The 25,123-nt window shown below is 35.1% G+C and overlaps 2 protein-coding genes across 2 annotated transcripts; one reads left to right on the forward strand and one right to left on the reverse strand.

Annotated features, from left to right (window-relative positions):
- Positions 1 to 12,942: 12,942 nt before the first annotated feature.
- LOC132067222 (uncharacterized) lies at positions 12,943 to 13,954 on the forward strand. Its single transcript, XM_059460380.1, has one exon. The coding sequence runs from the start codon at positions 13,164 to 13,166 to the stop codon at positions 13,911 to 13,913; it is 750 nt and encodes a 249-aa protein (XP_059316363.1). The 5' UTR covers positions 12,943 to 13,163; the 3' UTR covers positions 13,914 to 13,954.
- A 4,363-nt stretch (positions 13,955 to 18,317) lies between these two features.
- On the reverse strand, positions 18,318 to 19,748 carry LOC132066015 (uncharacterized). Its single transcript, XM_059459421.1, has 4 exons — positions 19,412 to 19,748; positions 18,997 to 19,184; positions 18,745 to 18,901; positions 18,318 to 18,661 (listed from the first exon to the last, which is right to left on the reverse strand). The coding sequence occupies exons 1-4, from the start codon at positions 19,746 to 19,748 to the stop codon at positions 18,318 to 18,320; spliced, it is 1,026 nt and encodes a 341-aa protein (XP_059315404.1).
- Positions 19,749 to 25,123: the final 5,375 nt, after the last annotated feature.

Below are 25,123 nucleotides of genomic sequence, written 5' to 3' on the forward strand. Positions count from 1 at the left end.
CAGACTATCAATCAAAAGTTTATAAAAGGAAAAGGTGTTACACCTCGAAAAATTTCCCGTTAACGTACAGTGAATAGGACAACGAAGGGCATGATGTATACGATATTTTGATAAGTAAGAAATAGCATTTGATGACCCTAAACGAGATTTCAAAGGCATATAAGGTAAGGAAAGAAAGTTGTTAAGGAAAGCAAGTCATATGTTGTGTGTCGGACAAGAATTACGAGTATCAAGTTAATGACGTTCTAATGATGCTTTGGGAAAGAGTTATAACGTCCCTTATATTGGTAATGAGGTATTAAACAAGTGTTAAGAAGGTTCCATAAGGATCGGAGATCAAACGAGTCGACGAGAATGATTTCGGATACAACCGGGCATTATACGACGGACATACTGCCCAATAAAACATACGGACCGTCGTATAATCTGTTGCCCGAAAGAGAACCTCACTAGACCAAATATACGGTCCAGACATACGGTCGGTATAAAATATACGGACCGTATGTTGGTCCGTATATTTTGGTCGGGACGAGTTTTAAAACGTTGATATAAGGATCTCTTTCATTTCATTTTCATTTCACTTTCACTCCACAAGTCAAGAAGTCTCTAGAACATCTTCTCCACTCTTCATCTACAAGAACACAAAGGAAATTGATGTTCAACTTCATCAAACCAACATAAACCAAGAGTGTGGAACACATTAAAGTCATCTAAGTCAAGGAATCCCAAGAGAAGTGAATTAGGGTTTTGGTGCAAAAAGAGTATTGCCACTCAAGGCTTGTTCCTACACTATCTAAGGTAAGTTTTATGGTATTCTCATGTTGTTTAAGGTCTTGATAAGTTGAAACACTTGGATTATAGAAGAATATAGAAAATGGGTCATAAATGTGGGAATAGTGTCATTGTTGAGTAGTAGTTGGAATGAATCATGAATATGGATATGTTGTGATTGTAATTAGGTTATGAATGACATTTAGAACATGGAATAAGCATTGTATGTGAAAGAACGCGATAATGAACTATGGTCATGATTATGGAGGAATTGAAGTGAAATTGCTAAATGTGGATAGTGCAAATGAATGATGATTGTTGTTTATGATATTACGATTGTTGTTATGAATGTTTGGGAGTTGATATGGAATATGGAGGAAGTCGTATAAACAAAGGAAATGCTGCCCAATTTTCTCTAGCTTTAGTAAGCACGTCTTTATAATTGTTTAGCTAATATCGATACGAATTCTCTTGAAGGTAGAACGTTTACATTAAAGGAGAACAAGCAAGCAATAGAATAGTTAAATGACAAAGGTATGTGAGGCTAGTCCTTTCTTTCTAAGGCATGAATCTAATGGCATGATTTTCCACCTTCTTCAAGAATTTCATATATTCCGGAAAACTAAGAGTTTATGTTCATGAATAGCCATATGAGATAAAAGATATATTATGAATACGATAATGATGATGATGAGGTTAAGTCTAAAGATTCTAGAGTTCATGATATGATGTTCCTACAAAGCTAATGGTGTTAACTATGATCCATTGATGTTTTTCTTATGTGCACTCACCTTAAAACGTTAGTTCCTCCAAGGTGAGATGTAACGATTATGATTACTCCATAATGTAATCGGGGGTTTACGACCTTATGTCACCCCGACATAGCTATAGTTGCCTTCAAGTTCTAATGTATGTTTTGATGATAAATGTATAATGATGCTAAGTCATGATATGCCTATAAGATGAATAATAACGATAAGTCTATGAGATGTACGATGATATAATTCCACCACGCCTAATTGGCCGAACATGTCACCGCGCGAGCGGGCCGCCAGATTCCACCGTGCCTAAATGGCTGGACATATCACCGCTAAGGCGGGCTGCTTATGATTCCACCGTGCCTAGAAGGCCGGACACGATCACCACTAGTGGGCGGCATTTGATGGTTACCCGGACACGAGTTAACGATGATGATGTAGGTATGATACGATGATGTATACGCTGTGGTAACTCATAAGATATGCTTATGTATGATATATGTATAAAATGTATCCACTTAAAGAGTACGCAGGTTATGTCTTCATCTTATGCCTTATGCTTTCCTTATTATGTTCATTTCATTCATGCCTTGCATACTCAGTACAATGTTAAACCGACGTCCATTTTCTTTGGATGTTGTGTTCATGCGTACCCGCGGTGACGGGGAGGTGATCCCGGACTCGTAGGAGCTATTAGTTTCGAGAGCACCCCATTATTCCGAGGTGCGTTGACTTATTCTTTTGATGTACATATATATATATGCCCAATATATATATATATATATATATATATATATATATATATATATATATATATATATTGGGCATGATGGGGTCACGTCCCGTCTATACGTCTAGTACTCTAGTAGAGGCTCGTAGATACGTATGTGTAGGTAGTATGGTCTCACAGCTTTCTCATTGTATATATATATTATTTTGATAAGCGAAGGCTTATGTATATAAAGTGAATATGTTTCAAACGAAAATAGTTTTCTGTGATTATGAGCATAAGAAATATGAACGAATGCAGGATGAGTAATAGAATGAGTGGTGCTCGGTGGTTAGCCCCGAGTGCCCGTCATGGCCCTAGTCGGGTCGTGACAAAAGGAGTAGTATCCAATGCAGTTAGTGATCTTGATGTAAATGAAAGCACAAAATCTGAAAATCAAGCACGGAATCAAGCATCAACTATTACAAAGGAATAATATGATCAACTTAGCATGATGCAGCAGTTTCACATCACCAATATTGGAGATAATGAAAATGAAGTGCAGATGAATAGTGGAGCGGTCAACTTTGCAGGTATCATGGGTTTTAACTCTTCTAATAATTTTAGTAAGCTTTCATGTGGATGTTTCAAGAATAGACCTGACTTGTGGATACTAGATTCAGGAGCTTCTCATCACATGACACTCAACAAAAACCATATGACAAACCTCATTACCCTACCATAGCTCTTGTTACTTAGGTTACCAAATGGATATGGAGTGAAGGTTACAGAAATTGGAAGTGTAAAAATTAGCACTCAAATCACATTGTATAGAGTACTGTTTGTTCCCACCTTCAAATAAAATTTAGTTTCCATCCATTCTTTGGTGATGCATCTTAAATGTATTGCTTCATTCTCTGACACTTTTTGTGTATTGCTGGGCCCTTCAATGACAAGGCCTCTGGAAATTGGTAGAGTGCTTGATGGATTATACTTCCTTTGTTCAGACTGCATACAAAGGAACCCTGCTAATCAAAAAAAGAGTCAACTTTAATTTCATGTTTCTAGTTTCTCCTCTCATAATAGCAAAGTGCATTGTCAAAGTCATTCCTATTCCTGTCAGCCCCACTAATTTGTAATAAACTCCATTCATAATAATAAAGACAATGATGTTGGTAATGTGTTTTTTGTGTCTTATAAAATTAATGATGATTTGTTATGGCACTACAGACTTGGTCATGTACTATTTGTGAAACTGAAAAGCATATCTTCTATACCAGTGGAGCTCTCTTCTAGACAACCCTTTCTTTGTCCCATATGCCCATGGAAAAGGCAATCCCGATTACCTTTTCCTACTAAAACTCATAACACAACTACAATCTTTGAGCTTCTTCATGTTGATCTTTGGGGCCCATACCAGACCCTAACTCATGACAATCTTAAGTACTTTATCACTCTTATAGATGACTTCAATAGATCTACTTGGATACACCTACTTAGTTGTAAAAGCAATGCCTTACATGTCATTTTAGCCTTTGTAAACATGGTTGAAAACCAGTTTAAAACTACTGTCCAAATTCTCAGATCTGATAATGGTCTAGAGTTCAATAACACTCAATCCACATTGTTTTTTCAATCTAAAGGGATCATAAACCAAAAATCATGTCCATATACACCATAACAAAATGGCATTGTAGAAAGAAAACACAAATACTTACTTGAAACAGTAAGAGCACTCCTCTTTTAGTCTAAACTTCCAGTTAAATATTGGGGTGAATGTATACTTGCTGCAACTTTCATTATAAATAGACTGCCTTCTACACTTTTTCAGAAATTAAATGCCCTTTTGAAATCCTATACAACCAAAAACCTATATACTCTCATCTCAGAAGCTTTGAATGCTTGTGCTACCCTACTACTCTAAAACCTTGCAGAACTAAATTTGACCCAAGAAAAACTCCACATGTGTTTTGTAGGATATCCTTTTGGCATAAAAGGGTACAAGGTACTAAGTCTGATCACTAAGAAAATTCATGTTTCAAGAGATGTAGTTTTTCATGAGAGCATATTTCCTTTTAACATGTTTAACCCTGTATCTTCTATTCACACATGTTCATCTCCTTTTGATCATGATTTTCTCTCTACCCATAGTCCTCCTCGTAGTCATTCCACTCATATACAATGTGATCCAGGTAATACTACTATTACAACTCTAGTCTATTATCTACTCTCCCAGATTCTCATTTTAATTCACCTATACATTCTCCCATCATCCCTCCTACTTCATTTTCATCTATACATAGCACTTCATCCTCCACTGATGCTTCATCTGCACCTGTTCATAGCTCATTTCCTCCTCTTCCACCACCTAAAACCTCTAACAAAACATACCACATACCAACTCACCTTAGAGACTTTGTATGTACACTTCTCAAACTCAAACCATCTCAACACACTTCCTCTACTAGTCATTCCTTACAAGCTTCTTTCCTCTACAAACATCATATTTCTCTTTCATCTCTAGCTCTTACAAGTCAGTTACTTGCTATGAACATTTGTCATGATTGTGAGCCATCATCATACAGAGAAGCTGCCTTAGATCTTGCTTGGCAAACTGCTATGACACAAGAATTCACAACTCTTCAATGACAATAATACTTGGGATCTTGTACCACTGCCCATTGGTAAGAAGACAATTGGCTGTAAATGGGTATATAAGATTAAGCACAAGGCTGATGGTAGTATAGAGAGATATAAGGCCAGATTGGTTGTGAAAGGATGCACCCAACATCATGGGATAGACTATACTGAAACCTTTAGTCTAGTTGTTAAAATGACAATTGTCAGGGCCCTCATTGCTATTGCTGCTAAGAAATCTTGGGACATCTATCAGCTAGATATGAACAATGCATTTCTCCATGGAGATTTGCATGAAGAAGTGTACATGGATGTCCTCCTGATCTTGACACTCAGACACCAGGTGTAGTTTTCAAACTCAACAATTCACTTTATGGTTTGAAATAGGCAAGCAAACAGTGGTATGCCAAACTTGCTGAAGCCTTGAACTCTAGAGGGTACAACCACTCCATGCATGACTATTCTTTATTTAATAAAAAACAGGATACTTCAGTTGTGTTTGTTAATGTTTATATTGATAATATTCTGCTTATTGGTACTGACCTTGATGAAATTACTCAACTCAAGTCTTTCCTCCCTAATCAGTTCAAGATCAAGGATCTTGGAAAGCTTCACTATTTCTTGGGCCTAGAAGTACTTTACAAAGATGATGGGATCCCGATCTCTCTTTGGATCTTCTCAATGATTATCATTATGACTCTCAGACTGCTCTTTCATCCCTACTTAATCCCAACATTAAGCTAAGAGCTCATGAAGGAAAACCCTTGCCTGATCCTACTTATTACAGAAAGTTAGTGGGGAAACTTAATTTCCTTACCAACACTAGGTTGGATATTGCCTTTGGAGTGCAACACTTGAGTCAATTCATGCAAGATCCCAGAGAACCTTATCTTCTAGCTACTTTCCATATGTTGAGGTATCTCAAGACTGATCCTACCATGGGAGTATTTATGTCTTGTACTCCTGATCTTCAACTTAAAGCCTTTTATGACTTGATTGGACATCTTGTCCTGATTCTAGAAAGTTAGTTTCTGGTTACGTTGTGCTTCTAGGAGCTACTTCATCCCAACATTAAGCCCAAGAGTCATGAAAAGCAAGACACAAGACTTATTACGAAAGTTAGTGGGGAAACTTAATTTCCTCACTAACACTAGGTTGATATTGCCTTTGGAGTGCAACACTTGAGTCAATTCATGCAAGATCCCGGAACCTTAGAGCTACTTTCCACATGTTGAGGTATCTCAAAACTGATCCTACCATGGGAGTATTTATGTCTTGTACTCCTGATCTTCAACTTAAAGCCTTTTGTGACTTTGATTGGACATCTTGTCCTGATTCTAGAAAGTTAATTTCTGGTTACATTGCGCTTACAAATAGCCCTATCAGTTGGAAAAGCAAGAAACAAGAAACTATTTCACTTTCCTCAGCTGAAGCTGAATAGAGATCACTAAGGGAGGTGGTTGGAGAGATGTTTGGTCGTATAGACTATTTACCGTGATTGGCCCCATTTCATTCTAATCCCTTTCTATGTGTTTTGTGATAGTCGACCACTTTACAACTTATCTCTTTTTTCATGAAAAAACTAAGCACATAGAGGTGGATTGTCACTTTGTGAGGACTAAGCTACATGATGGTCTCATCTCTCTACATCACATTACATTGGTGCACCGGGTGATATTCTACTTTTAAAGCCTCTTATTCAAGCATATTTCATCCTAGACAAGTTGGCAGTGCTAACCTCACCTCTAACTTTATGGGGAGGGGGGGTGGGGTATTAAGATATATATATATATATATATATATATATATATATATATATACTTATTGCATATCAGCAAGTTCGTGCAAGTTACTACTTAGTGTTAGTTAGCTGATGATTAGTGGTAGTTAGTTAGCCAACTGTTAGTTAGTTATGATACAGATAGGATCCAACTGTCAAGTTGGTTAGACTAGGTTGGTTAGTGTGTGTGTATATAATGCTCCACTCTTGTATACATTTGACACTTTTCACATATCGATGGAATGAGATATTCTTGTTCTCTGATTTTTCTCTCTTTCATTCCTGTTTGTTGGTAATTCTAGGTTTACCTTTGAAGGTGAACCTATGTTGCTCAATAGCTCAATTATACACTGACTTTTACAGAACCATGTTCATTAGTCGAAGTAGCAAATTTTTTAAGGTGACAAAATACACTATGATTCTATCCACCGCAACTCTCCCCCCCTCCCCCCTCTCGAGTCTTGAAGAGTTCAAGATGTCATGAATCATTGTTGGTAACAACGTGAAAGATCATTAGTGGTGAGAGACGGAAAACCACCTGCTTTTGTAACCAAGTTCAAGATCAGAATCTGAAAGAATCCTTGTGACCCGAGGAAATTGAATTAAGCACCACATCGGTGCACCAAACTCGTATAAAAATATTACTGTGCTTCTTTTTTACTTTCAATATTTTACATTTATCCTTTACTTCTACTTTAAAAGAGATTACACTAACAATTTTTCTGCATACAAAAAACTTTTCAGTTAACACCTTATAGTCGACTAATAATTCAAAATGGAACATAGTTCACCCCTCCCCTATTGTGTTTCATATCCTCCCTTCTCTTTTATTCTTCTCCACATGAGTTTGACTTTTGTTTCTTGGAAGAACCAAAAAAAATGCATGTTTGATTATTCATAAAATGTGCAGTATGGCGAACACCAATACGTGCAGTAAATAGGTGACACCGTGAGAGTTTAATGTGTTGACAAAAGTGGGAAAATATTTCTTTATTGGTCGTATTATTTAACTAATATCTCAAAGTCATGTATTTCTTTATGAAAAATAAGACAGTATGCCATTTTGGATGTCTACAAAAGTAGGCTATTTCACATGGGAGGTTTGGTAATGCTTCGTAGCCACAGCACAACCATTCACGACAGCTGTATTGGAAGTGAGAAATGAAAAGAGTATCTCATAAAATTATAAAGAAGTGTAGCAAATAATGTATATAAAAGGAATATCGAACATGTAGAATTTTTCAATATCATTAATGAAAGTTGGGTTGAATTTAAAGTCTTATTGGCCAAAAAATGGGGCCGAATGCCAGCTTTGCTTAGTTCATGATTGTTGAATCTATTTTTTTATTTCTCCTAATCATTTTGTGGTGCCAGCCATAGAATTCCCCCGAATTAGGTTCTCTCTAGCTATTAATGGAAACATCTTTTACTTTCAAAAACTATTTAACCTTATTAATTATGTACTTTGTTATCTAATTGTCTCTCAGCAAGAACATTTTAAAGTGAAATCAATTCAACGAATAATCGAGATGACAATGCTATAAGTGTTAGGTTTTTGGGTTTTTCCTTCCTATGTAGAATTGGATTAATAAAACTCAATCCAATTTGGACCAGGACAATTTTGCCCAAAAATTCCTTTATATATAGGATCAATTTAGATCTTATTTTCAGAACACAACAGTGAATTTATAGCAGCCATATAGAGAGAAAAAGCAGATTTTCATCCAGAAATTTTCTGTTACAAAAAGAGTCTGCTTTAAATTGTGTTTTCCTATTCGTTAACCGTTGGATCGTTCTGAAATTTGAACTGGGGGTTTTCAACATCTGGTTCTTCGATTTCAACGGTGAAGATCGGATTTTGTGGTCTGTAGCTCTAGTTTTTTAGTACGAACAGTAGCTCATTTTTTGGGGTGATTTCTCTCTTTTCTTCACTGGTTTTGGTGCTATCTTTTATGTATTGTTGCTCTGTGCTTGGCTTTGTTGTTGTAGCCATTTGGAGAACATTGTTGTAACTTTTGTTGTTTATAGTGGAGCTTTTGTGGGCCGGAGGTCCCGTGAATGTTTCCTCTTCACATTGAAGGGGTTTTACCACGTAAATATGGTGTCTCTTCCATTCGCTTTATTTTTGCTTGCTTTGCTATTTTATTGTTGGTATAGCTGCTGCCTGGATTTCCATTTGTGCTAGTGTTTATTGTCTTCTCTTGGTTCAAATAGTGTGGGAAGTTTCGACTTGTGTATTTCTTCCGCTGTTACCTCGTCGTGCAGGTGTTGTTAGGCTAAAACGATCCAAAGATACTTTTAACATGATGTGATATTGTCCACTTTGGGCCAAACCCGCATGGTTTTCCCCAAAAGGTCTTTCATCATTAACAGTATTCAACTCCTTATAAGTAGCTCCTTTTTCTTTTCAGCTACCAATGTGGTACTTTGTTCGCACAACCAACAATCTCCCCCTCGAACTAAGTTTCACATAGCTCATTATCATACCATGGATCAGAGATTCAACATGTCTGTGTGGCACCCATGTCGTCAGAGTATTTATGGTCATCGAAGCCCAAAGGCTGTGTATGTGTCTTCAAAGCTACGGGTAAAGGTCGTAAATCGGCCCGTAGACTGACAAAGGCACCGAGCCGGGCCCCATGCCACACTCCGCCATCTTCATACTCATCCCGCCAAATCATTGGCTCTGATACTAGTTGTTGGGCTAAAACGGTCCAAAGATACTCTTAACATGATGTGATATTGTCCGCTTTGGGCCAAGCCCACACGGTTTTCCCCAAAAGGCCTCACATCATTAAGAGTATTCAACTCCTTATAAGTAGCTCTTTTTTCTTTTCAGCTACTAATGTGGTACTTTGTTCGCACACCCAACAATAAGGACCGACAATATTAAGCATGAAACTTAGGTCATTTGTAGCTTAATACTAGAATTATTATCATATATTACCCACAACTGTGGCAAGACGATTGAAATTCCTCCACTTTTAATGAGATATTATGGATTTGAATCCTTAGAATAAATATATAATTTCTTGATAGGGAGCTTTTTACCCTCCTTAGTGAACTTATTCTACGCGATTAATCGAGTTATTAGACTTTGGATAATGAATGATTAAAACAAAAGTAAACGGATTAGTCACACTGGTTCTATATATATATACTTTGCTTTTTACATACAAAAACTGATGAGCATAGTGTGGTAAAAGTTTTGAGAATTATACGAAATTGATGTAAGAATTTTACCAATCATAAAATAAAGGGAAAAGGGTAAAAAATGCCCCTCTACTTTGCAAAAAGGGCTAAAAATATCCTCCATTATAAATTTGGGTCCAAAATACTCCTCCCGTCATTAAAGTTTTCAAATATACCCCTGTCTTAATGGAAATCCCCAACATAACTCGATTTCATTTTTAAACCCACTCCATTTAAACCTGACCCAACTAAATAAAAAACGCATATGGGTTACCCGCTCCAGTGCCTAGTGGCTCCAGATGTAGGACTCGGGAACAAGTTGGTTGCCTATGGATTTTTTATGTAGTTGAGTTGGGTTTAAAAATAAAATCAGGTTATTTTGGGGGATTTGGGGATTTCTGTTAAGATAGGGGTATATTTGAAAATTTTAATGATGGGAGAGGTATTTTTGACTCAAATTTGTAACGGATGATAATTTTTAGCCCTTTTCCCAAAATAGAGGGGCATTTTTGACCCTCTTTCCCTAAAATAAATGTGAATTTTACTTGTTAAAATACTTGAGTGTGAGAGTTGTCCATATAAGTTTGTGCCGAAAAGAGACGAAAACGAATTTTGAAGCACCTTTGCGTGCATTGTATCCGAAGTTGTTTTAGACAAAAACTTCATTATTAAGTTGCTGGTTAGGTTAATCATAGTCATTGCATTTGGCTTTTCTGGGATAATCTGGAATAACCAATTGTCTCCCTTCAATAATCTTCGACTGGCCAGTGGCCACCTCTCTTTGGACCCCACCACCTAGCTCCCCCGTCCCCTCTCTCCCCAACTTTTCCAATAAAAGATGAAATTATAGTAGTAGAGTATATATTTGCAAATAGAAAAGTGGATTGTTAACTTATATAATTAGTGTAATTCCGTTCTTGCTGTTCCATAGCTCTATCTTTTGACAGTTTTCTTGTACTTTTTCCGCAAAGCTCGGTAGTGATTTAAACCAAAGTAGAATAAATTAAAGAGTACTAAAGAAGACCGAACTCTTGTTACTCCTCTATAAACTTCATTATTAAGTTGCCGGTTAGGTAAATATTTTGGGAGTTTCTTAATTTTTTTTATTCGGTTAGTTTCTTAATACAAATATAAAATTTGGATAAAAGTAATTGGGTTCACGTGAACCTGTACCACATAGACTAAGTCTGCCCCTTATAAATTTTATCTATTAAAAATATAAAAACACTATTTTTCAACTTAAAACCCACTTCCAAGAAAGTATATAGATATCCAAGTATATCTTCAAAATCTGAAAAATTGGTGCGTAACTTACTGGAACTGGTCAACTAATTAGACTCAGCATAAATATGTTTTGAATGATTTATATTCACTGACAGTGAAAATATTATATCTTTACAGTTTAAACCATTGTAATATGTTAACAGACTATTTTTTTAGAACACCAATCCTTATTCATAATTCTTTTCATAATATTTGTAATCGAAGCAAAATATGCATGACTATGGAAATTTTTTGTTACGACTACTTTATTATGGTTAAAATATCAATTAGTATGGTAACTTTAACCGAATGACACAACTTTAGCTCTGATTTATGTGATTCTAAATTCGTGGTTACGTCAATTTATCATGACAAAACAGTTATATTAAGCGCCAACAATTGCTCTGATCTTTGTAAATTGAAGCTAGATTATTTTTCTGACAATAAAAGTATGTTCCAACTAATTTATTATGGCTTAAAGACGCTATTATGATGACTTCAAATGGTAGTAAAAATTTATGATTAGCTATAAAACATATCATAGCTGTAAATTTGTTGCTATCTCATTTTGTCATGATAAATAGTTATAGCTGTTAAGTCTATATAGTTGCCACGGCTTTTATTACTTGAAGTAGAGATATTCACTTAGCTAAAATGTTTTGCTTCAAATAATGTATTGTGGTTAAAATGTCGCTTATTGCTACTGTAAATTTAAAAGCGTCTCAATAACTTATGCTTAGCTACAAACTTCAGTTATAATAATAAATAATTGAGCTATTTAGGTAATTATTTCCACAACACTTGACAACTATATTAAAAATGAGGAATTAGTTGTGCCAATTTAAATTTTGTCGCTAAAGATTTTTACAATTGTAAATAGTTATAAAATTTATTTTTTGTGACTATTATTAGGTACTAACCACGATCTTTATACCCAATAGTTGTATACAGAGGTGGACCCAGATTTGAAGAGGTGGGGGCACTATTATCATAACATAAACGTCAACAAAATTTTTAATGGCAGATCGAGGGATAATATTGTCTTTGGAACCTCACTACTAGGGCAGCAGTGACGACAATACAATTATATAGGTCAAATATGTGTAATAAATAAAATTTAATATAGTGAAGCAAATGAAAGAGATAGCTCAGTGGCTAAGGTTGTGATACATGTGGTGACAGTGCAGGTTCGAATCTCAGCGAGCTCATTTAACGCTTATTGTTTTCCTAAACATAGGCTCAAAAAATAATTAAAAAATATAATTAAATTGACATTTGGATTCGATCCGGGGTGACATATAAGGGAAGTAGCAGTTGTGACCAACGTGCCCCAAAGACACTTTCGTTTGTTAGAGTGCACAATTAAATATATACTAATTTTTCAAGATATACACATATATATACATATTTTTTTTTGAAGGGTGGAGTGCACCCACCCTTCCGTGTAGGTCCGCCTCTGGCTGTGTATTCATAGTGCGCGTAGTGTTATAGTGAGACAATACATGAATTTAACTTGTAAAAACCTAGTAAATTTGTTTTGAAAATAATTACAATTTTGATATATAAAAGTTAAAATAAGCTTTTTAATAATCATAAGTGACTATTATAAATTTGAAAAATCAACCAGTTTGGTTTCTAGTGGGGCTGTATTTTAATAGTGTGACACCACAGTATTGCTATTATCGCGTTAGTAGACTACCCCCTAAACGCATAAAAGCAAACAACATAAAGAGTCCGTTTGGATGCATGCTTTCTAATAAGAACAAAAAAAATAAGTTAATTACCCCAACTTATTTTTTTCTCAAATTTTATAAGTTCTTCATATAAAGCATGCATGCTTTCTTAAGAACAAGTCTTCATATATTTCTCCTCTAACCTTTTTCTCTTCCTCTATCATATACCTCCCCTATTTTCTTCCCACCCCCCTACCTGAATTTCGCCGGAATCCATAAAATTAATCAGAGAATTCAACAGTCTATATATAAATAGAGAGAAAGCTTTTCATTTTTCCATAATTGTTGTACATAAATATACAGTGTATGCAATTGTAAAGATGAAAGATATGAATGTATCATCAAAACCATCAATGACCATATCCAAATGCATCTTTTTCGGTATTCTCATAACAATACCAATCCTTCTTTTCCTCTCTCATAAAAACTCATCCTCTGCCATCGTAACCACCACCACAACATCATCAAACTCCGATACGGATCTCAAGATCCGACCCGGATATGCCACATACGATTCCTACATCCAGAGACAACTAAACAAGACCCTCAACCCCAAACTCCGAAAAATATGGACAACCCGTGATTGGGATAGGAAGATTCAAGTTTTCTCGAAATTCTTTAACGAACTTAAAAATAGAAAACTTCTGTTAGAATCATCAAAGGTGCTTTGTATAGGTGCCAGGATGGGTCAAGAAGTGGAAGCATTAAAACGGGTCGGGGTATCGGATTCGGTTGGTATGGACCTTGTACCATACCCGCCTTTGGTGGTGAAAGGTGATTTTCATAATCAGCCGTTTGATGATGCCAAGTTTGACTTGGAATTTTCCAACGTGTTTGATCACGCGCTTTTTCCCGAGAAGTTTGTGTCAGAGATCGAACGGACGTTGAAGCCTGGTGGGGTTTGCGTTTTACACGTGGCGTTATCTAGACGGGCGGATAAGTATTCTGCGAATGATTTGTATAGTGTTGAACCGTTGAAGAAATTGTTTAAACGGTCCGAGTTGATTCATACGAGAACCGTTGATGGGTTCGGTTTGGATACTGAAGTTGTTTTCAGGAAAAAGAGATGATTGAACATGGTTCGGTTTTTTTTTTTTTTTTTTTTTTTTATAATTATAATTAATTTTTTTATTTTTAATCCAGGTTGGAGTAATGCTGGACATTAAATTCTTTTTTGAAGTGTAGTAGTTGTGCTGTTATAGTCAATATAACTTTTATTCTTTGAAGAACAAGTTTGGGATTCTTTTCTTTGTCTTTGCCTGACTTTTTTTAGTTATTGGCATTTGGCTTTTATCATTATTTCTATTTAGTTTTTTTAAAGTAAGAAGTGAAATACAAAAAGTAAAAAAAAGCTTCATTCTTATTCTTTATCTTTGGCAAAGTCAGAAAAAGAGTGTAATATAACAACTAGTATCCAATCCCATGCAAATTGACTATGTTCATGTAAGTTTTCAATGTCTATGTCATTTCAGTTTTATTCCAGGTTGGAGTAATGCTGGAAATTAAATTCTTTTTGAAGTTTCGTAGTTGTACTGTTTGTAGTCAATTTACAGTTTTATTCTTGGAAGAAAAAGACAACGGGATTTTTTTTTTTTAAATTTGTCTTTGGCTGACTTTGGAATTATTAGCATGTGGCTTTTATCATTACTTCTATTTATTTTGTTAAAGTAACAAGAGAAATAATACAAACAAGCTTCATTCTTATTCGTTATTCTTGGCATCGAATAGTTGTTTTTATAAATTATAAAAGATTTTGTATTGGGATTACATAAAGTCAGAAAAAGAGTGTAATATAACAACTAGGATCCAATCCCATGCAAATTGACAGGGTTCATGTAAGTTTTCGTTTTGCTTATCATTTCATTTATGTTAAATGTCAAACCTATTATGATTCTTCTCTTTTATGCGGATTTAGAACTTGAAGAAACAACAATGAAATTCAACAAAAAAGAGTGTAACGTCAAAAAGTATTGGGACTATGAATTTTGGGTCATTAGCTATAGTAAACACTGATTTTGGTCTTGAAATATTTGGATGAACGCATTAAAATTTTAAAGTATGCACTTTAGATCACTCTGCTTGTAAATTTTTAAATCTTTTATGAGTTATGTTGTATTATTACTCCATATTGAAAGTTAATGTAGTCCCAAAAATAGTTTAAATATAATATACTCTATTTTACATACATGAAAAAGACTGAAATATACATTTTTAAGTATTTAATTAACAATAAAACACTCTTGATTATATATTATTTATCAATAAACGAAGGACCAAGAAATATTATTATCCAAAAAGTATTCATCAGTGATGATATTCATACGTTCTACGTGTTTGAGCTAATTAATAAGGATTACAATAATGAAGAAGAGTTCTAGTGGGTGGAGATGTCCAATGGAAGTGGAATGGTGACAGCTGTATAAAAACATAAAATCCCCCCCCCCCCCCCCCTCCCCCCCAATCCATTACACCCTCTTTTTGGTGATATTGCGGTAAAAACTTACCCATATCGGGTATTTATATTAAATCAATGTAATTTATTATGGTTAAATAATTTATTGAAGTGGATATATACATCAATTTTGGTGTAAATCCGCCAGGTAAATTTTTATCCGTGACAGCTGTATAAGAGCATTAATTTTTTTTTTTTTTTTTTGGCTCTCTTTTTGGTGGCATTGCTATTGGACCAATCAAAGCATGATGCGTCAACTAAGGACACATATCTTTGTTTATGTTTAATTTATCATTACCAATTTCGGCCACGAATGCTGGCTAAGCACTCAAAATTGGTTTCTGACTTTTTATAATATATAGCCCTATCAGAGAGATTGATAAAGAACAAAATCTAAAATTGGAAGTAAATGAACATGCAGAATTTAGCAATAAGAATTGATTATTCACCAAATTCTGCTCCTTGAAGTGTGCTACAAAGATGATATAAGGAATAAAGAAGGTAATCAGCTAAGTCCACATGAATGGCTAAGCTAGCGTAATTTACTTTTGGATTGAAATAACTAAAAGAAAAAATTATAGGACAAATGTATAAATAAAAGGGAAAAAGGCAAATATATCCCTCAACTTTGAGATTTAAAACAGATATATCCCTCATTAAAAAAGTGGTGCATATATATCCCTGTGGTTACACAAATGGTGCAAACGACCCAGACCTGACCAGTTAATATGGACAACAAGGAAGAGCTATAGCGCGAGCAATATACCATTGAAATATGATCCAATCTCTCGTTCAGATCATCGACAGGGAGTGGAACAAAGGAGTGTGAAATGAGGGAATCATCCTCTGCTGCTATATGAAAAGCGGCTTTTCCCAAATCAACCCCTCTATTTATGCAAATACTCGTTTCTCTCTCAATTTCAGATAGTTTTCGAATTTGAGAGCAAAAACCTTCTCTCGCTATCTGTTAATCATCGTGCATTCATATGAGAATCAAAGCATTTGAGAACAAATATGAGGCTTTTTTCTTAAGTTGGTTGGGTCTGGGTAGGGTCGGAGATAATAGATAATGGGTCACTAAATTTTTAAAGGAAAAATGTAATTTTTAATTTAAAAATGAACATAAATAATTTTTAATTCGAAAAATAGGAGTCTGTTAATGAAAAAGGGTATATTTGTATTATTTGTGTGATGGCAGAGGTATATATATGCATCACTTTTTTAACGAGGGGTATATCTGCTCTAAATCGCAAAGTTGAAGGGTATATTTGCCCCTTTTCCCTAATTAAAATAACTCCAACTTAGTTGTTTTGGGGCGAAAGTAAAAAACGGAAATTTATAATAACTACTTTTAACGGATTCCTTCCAATTACAGTGTTGATCCTCATTCCATTCGTGTTAATACGCCCCGGACAACCACTTTCTTCTTCTCGCGAAAGGAAATCTAAAAGTATCACTCTTGAGAGTATTAGGTTCTTCCCAAGCAACTTAATCTTCAGGAAGTTAAAGTTGATCCCACTATATTAAGAATTGGACAATAAATTTATTTTCCTGCTTTTGGACCATCCTCCTGTCTAGGATGAGGACAAAAGGGCTGGCTAGATCAAGCACTTGAGGGTGATTAATGTTATTAAATCTGTATTGCAAAGAATATTTTGAACCAATAAGTTAGACTAATTCCTGAAACAGAAAACAGAATCTGTCCAGTTTCTGCAAAACTGTAGAAAATGAAATTAACAGAAACTGAAAAATAATATGAACAGTATATGGAAAACGAAATCGAGCCCACTGAATTCACAGTGTGTCCTTAAGGAAATTATTCCCCTCAATGTACCCGAGGTTTTGGAATCTTTCCTCCCAGGATAGAACGATTTACTCACCAAAATAGCGGTACAAAGAAATTCGGTGACTACGAACCACTCGAAGGTAGTATATCACACGAGAGTTTTTAAGAAGTGCAGAGAAAGAAGAAGATGAATATCAGAAAATTTTCGTAAGGAAAAATTCTGAGGATCAACAGAAATATATAGCCTGTTTGGGAAAAGGTTTGCAACTTTTCAGAAAAGTTTGCAACCTTTCAGAAAAATTCCGTTGGAAAAATGGAGGGAAATGTTTTAAATTAATCCGGGAAAGAAAGAAAACGGGTCGGGTCTCGGGTCAGGATCTTTATTTAATTAATTAATTAATTAAATAAAAATAAAGATTATCGCCGAAGCCGAAGCCGAGCCGAGCGACGACGACGGCGCGAGGGGAGACCCTCTTCTTGACCCTTTAGCAACACGAAGGAGTGCTTCTACTTTTAAGTAGGAGAACTTTTCTTTCCACCACCTATGAGGGACAAATGCTTATTTCATAAAGCAAGAGGGAACAACTCATTTTTCCCTCCACTTCTTTTCCCTCCATTTCCCATTCAACCTATCATTAAACCCAACAATTAATTTGTTGAGGTAAAGCATGACAAGGCTTGAGCAAGAAAACATGAAAAGTAGGATTTGGCGTAAGCACTTGCACAAAGGGACAATCTATAAGCAACTGATCTAATCCTTTTTTCCACCATATAAGGGTCATATTTTGTTGATAGCTTGTTGAAATGATGTTAGGACATAGAGGTCTGTCTGTAGTAGCGGATTCAGGATTTGAAGGTCGTGGGTGCCCACTTCCTTAAACATAAATTTGCTAGTAATCACATAGCATAAATGTGCAGTCACTTGAATACGGCAATAAGAAAAGTTAATGACAAAATAACCCTTAATATTCATCACAAAAAACAACTTCTAATCTCAAGTCACAATGAGCTACTAATAATGTTATCATTACAAAAAGTCACTTCTAGAGTCTTAAGTCATAACTGTGCTCGACGACTTTTCATATGTTGAAAACGATGAATAATAGTATCATTGCTTACAATTGTGAATATCTTACGCTCTACATAGCAAACTAAACAACCATTCAAAAATTCATCATCGATACTGTTACGAAGCTCATTTTCCTCATTTTTGATGTACTTCATGGAAGAGAAAGTTCATTCCACAGATGGAGTAGCAACAGGAAGAATGAAAGTCAACTTGATAAGTAAATAAACAAGTGGCCAAGTCTGATGCAAATCTGATTTAACCAACAATTTAGCAAGGTCACTAATTCCCTTCAAGTTAAAGAACCTCCTATCAGAACCACGAGCATAAACTATAAAACTATCAAGCTGACAACTGAGATCCCGAACCTTGTTACTATCAAACTCATTGGTATTACATTCAGCCAACCTCATTATCCTGTTCTTATCAAAATTACCGAATGAATTAACTGGATTCAAACTAGCCATACCGAGAAATAAGTCAGTACTCACAGCATCGAAATGATTCTTAAGCTCTTAAAGATGTAAATCAATAACATAAAATATATCAACGTGCAAATGATGAGAATATGTAACATCAAGCGCTCTACGCTTCGACTTTCCAGGAAAGTCTCCATCTTCAGAATCATTGTATCATATTTATCACAAAAAGAAGAGACATCATCCGTTAATAATCTGAATTCACTATCCTTCATATTTTGTAATCTTTGCTTTGTAAGAGCGAGAAGTCCCATCGCAATGGCAATTGATCCATCCTTTTTAATGAGGAGCTCAACTCATTTTTCATCATTAGAACTTTCCACATCAAGTACAACATAAAAGCAAAATCAAATTCCTTAATCGTACTCACAAGACTTTTAGCAACAAGTCTGTCAGTATAATTAGGACATTCATGTCCAGTAAATTCAAGCACGTGAATAATTGATGGAAATAGGACAATGAGATTATCTAATGATCTATAATGAGAATCCCAATGAGTGTCACCTGGACGTTGAAGTCCACGTTCTTGATTTAACCCTCGCCCACTATGCACTTCACCTGATATGTGCAGCTCCTCTAACTTTTCAGCTTAATGTTCTCGAAGCAAATCCCTGCGCTTAAAAGATTCTCCAACAATATTTAACACATTAGTAACTATACGAAAAAAAAATCATCTACATTCGAATTCTTCTTTGCAAGAACTACAAGTGTTAACTACAATTGGTGAGCAAAATAATGAATGTAATATGCCAATGGAGTCTCATTCAAAATCAAAGTCTTAAGACCATTTAGCTCTCCTTGCATGTTGCTAGCTCCATCGTAATCTTGCCCACGTATTTGTGATGGACTTAATGAGTGATCTGAAAGAAAAGAGTAGATTGCCACCTTTAATAAACGAGCAGATGTATCACTACCATGAACAATACCAACAAATCGCTCTACTACTTCGCCTTCTTTGTTAACATATCTCAGAATTAGTGTCATTTGCTCCCTGTGTGATATATCCTTTGATTCATACACTAGTATCCCGAAATAATCCCCATCCAGGTCTTCAATGATGGCTTTGATTGTTTCTTTAGCACAAGAATCAACAATATCCTTTTGAATACTTAGAGAACACATCATTTCATTTTTGGAGCATTTTCTAATATAATGCTTCCAACATCTTGATTAATATCTCCATATCATTGCAAAAGTTCAAGAAAGACTATTTGAAGAAGATTGACTCTCATCATGCCCACGAAATGATAATCCTAGTCTCAAGAGAAACTTAGCCACATCGACTGAAGCACTCAAGCGACGTCGCGATTCACATTTGTCTTTCTCAAATTTCTTCTCTAGGGCAGTGCGAATTGACTGTGATTGATTCATTAAATCAAGCATCCTATTCAAACACTTGTCGTGAATGCTATTTACCTCTCTAACATGCGCTCTAAATCTTTCAAGAGCCTTGTTCTAAGATTTAAAGCCAACTTTTGTATAAGTTTCACTCGTATTTTCATTACTTTCATGTTCATTTTGGAACAAATAGCAACACAAACAATATGCAGCATCTTTCGTTATACTGTACTCCAACCACTTACGACTTCCCTTATATCAATTAGGATTAAACTGGCGCATTTCATTCCCACACTTAGTTTTAGGAAAATCATGAACCTCAGGCTATCAAGGCTCTTTTTGAATATAATATCTTCTAACTTCATCACGTATATTAGGGTTATATTCTGCAATAGGCTTTCTAATTCCCCGATCAGCTTCAAGAGATTCTAAATTAACATCTGAAGTAAATGTTTCCCTTTGAATTTCTGGAGCCAAGGTTTCCCTTTGAATGTCTGGAGCCACTGTTTCCCTTTGAATTTCTGGAACTACGGATGAAACGACAGTTGGATGAGTAGAATTAGAGCTTGGTTGCCCAATTTTCCATCTTGTGATATACTTATCCATCTCGATTCACAAAGATAATTCCTACAAAACCAAGATTCAATTCTATTCAATTTTACCATAAATTTAATTCACATAGTCTTGGAACCCATGACTCTCTATCTATCGTGAGCCCAAACAACAACATAACTATTTGTTCTTCAAACACACAAATAACAACATTACAAATTCAAGTTCATCCTACTTCTCACTGAAAATTAATCTTACTACTTTCAAACTAAGTACAAGATTACTCTTTGTAAGATGAAAACTTACAAATTTCCGACGTAATGAGGCAAGGAGTACAAATTCTTCAATCACACAACTTGAATTTATTCCAAAAAATTAGTTTTGCAATCAAGTAAGTTGATTAGAAAGAAAATCATTTTTCACTTTTTGACAAATATTCAAAAATGAATGTCATAATTTACTAGTCAAGTAACAGAAAAAGTTCCCCCAAATCTGCTTTTAAAGCATTAGCAATAATTATTGAAAATCCCAACCCAAAATACTTTTTTCCATCATCTAACTTTAATCAAAATACCAAATCTTATTACCTTGCTTTTTGTACTTTGATTTTGAAATTGTTGAGATTTGGGAACAGAAGAAGAAAGCTTGCTAGTTGTTGAGATTTGAGAAAAGGAAGAAAGCTTACTAGTTGTTCAGATTTGGGAAGAAGAAGAAGGGTTTTGTGTAGAGATAAAGTCTTAAGTTTTTAGAGAAGGAGATCTAAAAAGTAGAAATAGTAAATAAAAACCTAAAGTCAACAATGAAAAAAAAAATTAAAATATTAGAGTTTGAGTAGAAAAAAGTCAGCTTTTCAACCGAATTTTTATTTCTAACAAAAGCAGCAGCTTTGGTTGGGGGGGGGAGGTGTGGGTGGGTGGGAATGCTTTTAACTGGGAAAAATTAAATGCTCACGGCGGGAATCGAACAAGCGACCTAAGGCCCATGCCCGCTAAACATTTAAGCCAAATACCAAAGCATCCACCAGTCATTTTGTTCTCTGGGTGCTTATTAATATATTATACCAGTTTTTCCAAATTTTCTATGTAAATAATACGACATCTATGTCGGGCCAATGGGTGCTCGAGCCCCCAGCACAGGCCACATAGATTTGCACTTGTCTGTCTGTAAAGCTGAAGCTCAAGACACATCTGATGTCTTTCTTAAAATTGTCTGCCAGTCCTATGCTTATTATCCTGGATTACCACCGTTGTTGTGCCTTTGCTAACTGGAACTTAAACTCTCTGATAATTAGGTTTGTATCCACTCTTCCACTAAAGAGTCAACTACCATATAAGGAAGATGTAAATGTGTAGGTTGACCATATAAGACCTCATACGGAACAGTTTAGATAGAAGAGTGGAATATGGTGTTGATTAACTGCCTCAGTTCTGCAGTAAAAGTTCAAGAAAAGTTGTTGGATTGTTTCCTTTTTTTCAGCCATTTTCAGTAGTGTTAACTTAGTTGCTGATTTTTAGGAGTTTGCTCAGATTTTTAGGAGTTTTTTATATCATGGAATCATGTGCAAAGTAGTTGCTTAAATCTAGGCTCTAGTTGTTGAAGTTTTTCTGTATTTAAACACCATTTCAGTTCAATGAAAAGAGATCTTTCCAGCAGCGAATATTACTTCTCTTCTTCTTGCCTTTATTTCTGTTTCTAGAGTTGTAGTTTAGCTTAAAAATTCCAACAAAGTGGTATCAAGAGCTCTCTTCTTGAGGGACCTGTAATTGAGGGAAATATATCCTTTTTTTTTTCTTCTTCTATGGATTCAGAAACTCCTTTCACTGAACTAGCACCACCTATCTTCAAAGGTGAAGGCTATCAGAGCTGGGCAGCAAGAATGAAGGCTTATATGGAGGCAAATGATCTCTGGGAAGCTATTGAGGAGGACTATGAAGTTCCTCCCTTTGCCTGCAAATCCAACCATGGTGCAGATAAAGAATCAAAAGGAGAAGAAAACAAGAAAATGAAAGGCTAGAGCTACGTTATTTGCTGCAGTCTCATCTGAAATCTTTGTCAGGATTATGACAATGAAATCAACGTTTAAGGTCTGGAATTTTCTAAAGAAAGAATATGAAGGAGATGAACGGATCAAAGGAATGCATGTTCTCAACCTAATCAGAGAATTTGAACTTCAAAAGATGAAGGATTCTATAACACCCCAAAATTTTTAAACTAACACTTGAATTTTCGATTGATCATATCTTGATAATAAGGGTATATTTTACTTCACGCTTCCTGAACATGAATTTCATGATATTTGAAACTTGTTTGAAGTGTTATGGTGTAGTTATGTAAACTACTCCTATTATTATTATCTTAGTAAATTAAGAAATGGAATAGATATTTAATATTTTGGGCAGCCACCTTTTCATCCATCCTAATCCAAGGAATATATAATACCTTTTGGGGCTCATATCTCTCCACCTCCTCAAATTATATTTTCTCTTGAAAAAGGAGACTCCAAAACTCCTCTCCTCTCATCAAATTCTCCTAGTAAATCACCAACAAGACTTGTTTTGGTTGAGCCACAAGCTACTCCACACTTTTGAGGTATATATATATACTCTTGTACAACTAAGGGAAATTAACTAAGGAAGTTGACATACTTATTTGATCATGGCTTTGCGGATTTATAACTTCTTGATGTTTGAGCTTTAGAAGCACTAAAGCTCTAAGGTTTGCACCTAAACTCAAACTTTTCTTTCAATTTATTTTATTTGAGATATTGTAAGAAGCTTGAATTTTAGTGAAATAGTATCTACTTTAAATTGTTGTCATATTGATTTTGTCGCTACTTTAATAGTTTACTTGCTTTGTTGGTTGAGAAAGAATATCTTGAGACACTTAAATATGATAACATTATCATTGAGGGTAAAATTTTGTAATTGAGTTATAAGTATGCTAAAATCACATTGGTGTTATGTGAAGTATTTTTGTAAGACGACTTAATTCGCCCACACATACGGATTACTTGAGCATTTTTGCATTCTTGTCGGGACGTTGTCCTTCTTGTGATAGTGACCTTGTCACTTATAATGACATACCATGCTCATGGTATTGTTCAGATCTTGCCCATCTTGACTTTGGATTTACATTTCATCTTGACGATGGACTTTTGTCCATTTTCTAGTATGAGTGGAAAGCCACTTTCAACATGGCTCATGATTCTTTTGATTATTGGGTGACGACCCTTCTTGATTTCAGATCTTGCCCATCTTGACTTTGGGTTTACATTTCGTCTTGATGATGGACTTTTGTCCATTTTTGAGTATGAGTGGAAAGCCACTTTCAACATGGCTCTTGATTCTCTTGATTATTGGGTGACGACCCTTCTTGATTTCGGATCTTTCCCATCTTGACTTGGAATTACATTTCGTCTTGATGATGGACTTTTGTCTATTCTCGAGTATGAGTGGAAAGTCACTTTAAATATGGCTCATAATTCTCTTGATTATTGGGTAACGACCTTTCTTGATTTGGGCTTCGGTCCTTCTTGTTATTGGATTATGCTTGATGTGATGGCATGACGTATGTTTTGGGCGAAATTAACTAACTGAATGACTTTCTCGAATTAGCTTGGAAAGCTTTCTTGACACCAGAGATATGGATATTGTTACTTGGAACTACTTCTTGGGTTGATATTTAATTCTCTTGAATATCATATATAGCTTACTTTGATAGGTCTATTCCTTGAATTTAGTTCTTGGACTCATTTTTGATACGTAGCACTATTAAATTAACTAATTGAATGACGTTTCATGAGTTAGCTTTGAAAGCTTTCTTGACACTTGGTATTTGAAATATTAGTATCTTGAACTATCTTATGGTTTGGTGGCTCTCTTGAAATATCGTACATTGGTTAAGTACTTGATGAAAAATCGGATAAGCTTATGTCTTGAATTTACTTCTTGCACTCATATTTGATACATAGCTCACTATTCAATTAACTAATCGGTGGACTTTTTTGAATTAGCTTTGGAAAGCTTCTTGACATTTGAGATTTTGAATATTGATATATTAAACTATTTTATTATTTGATATTTGATTTTCTTGAAACAATTATACCTTCAGTAAGTACTTGATGATGATTTTGATATGCTCATTTCTAGAATTTATTTTTGTACTCCTTACATAGTATACTTTTTTATATGAAATGTTAGTTAAGTTTATGTGTCACTAAGCTTTATGCTTAGTGATAGTTTGTTACTATCGTAGGTGATGTTCTCAGGGAGACTTAAGGATGGCCATTTGAAGTAGGCTATTTGGACGCTTAGATGAAGATCACATTTACATAAGCATATTTATTTTGTATACTTTTGGAAAGAAAAAGTGAAACAAGAAGGAAAACTCAGGTTCTGATCCTCTTAGGTTCAATAGAGGAACAAAACATGATTTTTCTCCTTGCAAGCATTGTGGAAAGAAGGGTCATCCACCGTTCAAATGCTGGAGAAGGCCAGATCAGCAGTGTGAGAAATGTCAAAAGATGGGACATCTGTAACACCCCGTATCTTAGAACTCAGGTTAGACTCGTATCGTTAGAGTTTTAGCGAAAAATTTGAAAGTTTGTA

This window comes from Lycium ferocissimum, chromosome 8 (assembly GCF_029784015.1).
Source record: "Lycium ferocissimum isolate CSIRO_LF1 chromosome 8, AGI_CSIRO_Lferr_CH_V1, whole genome shotgun sequence".
In the NCBI taxonomy this organism is placed as follows: Eukaryota; Viridiplantae; Streptophyta; class Magnoliopsida; order Solanales; family Solanaceae; genus Lycium; species Lycium ferocissimum.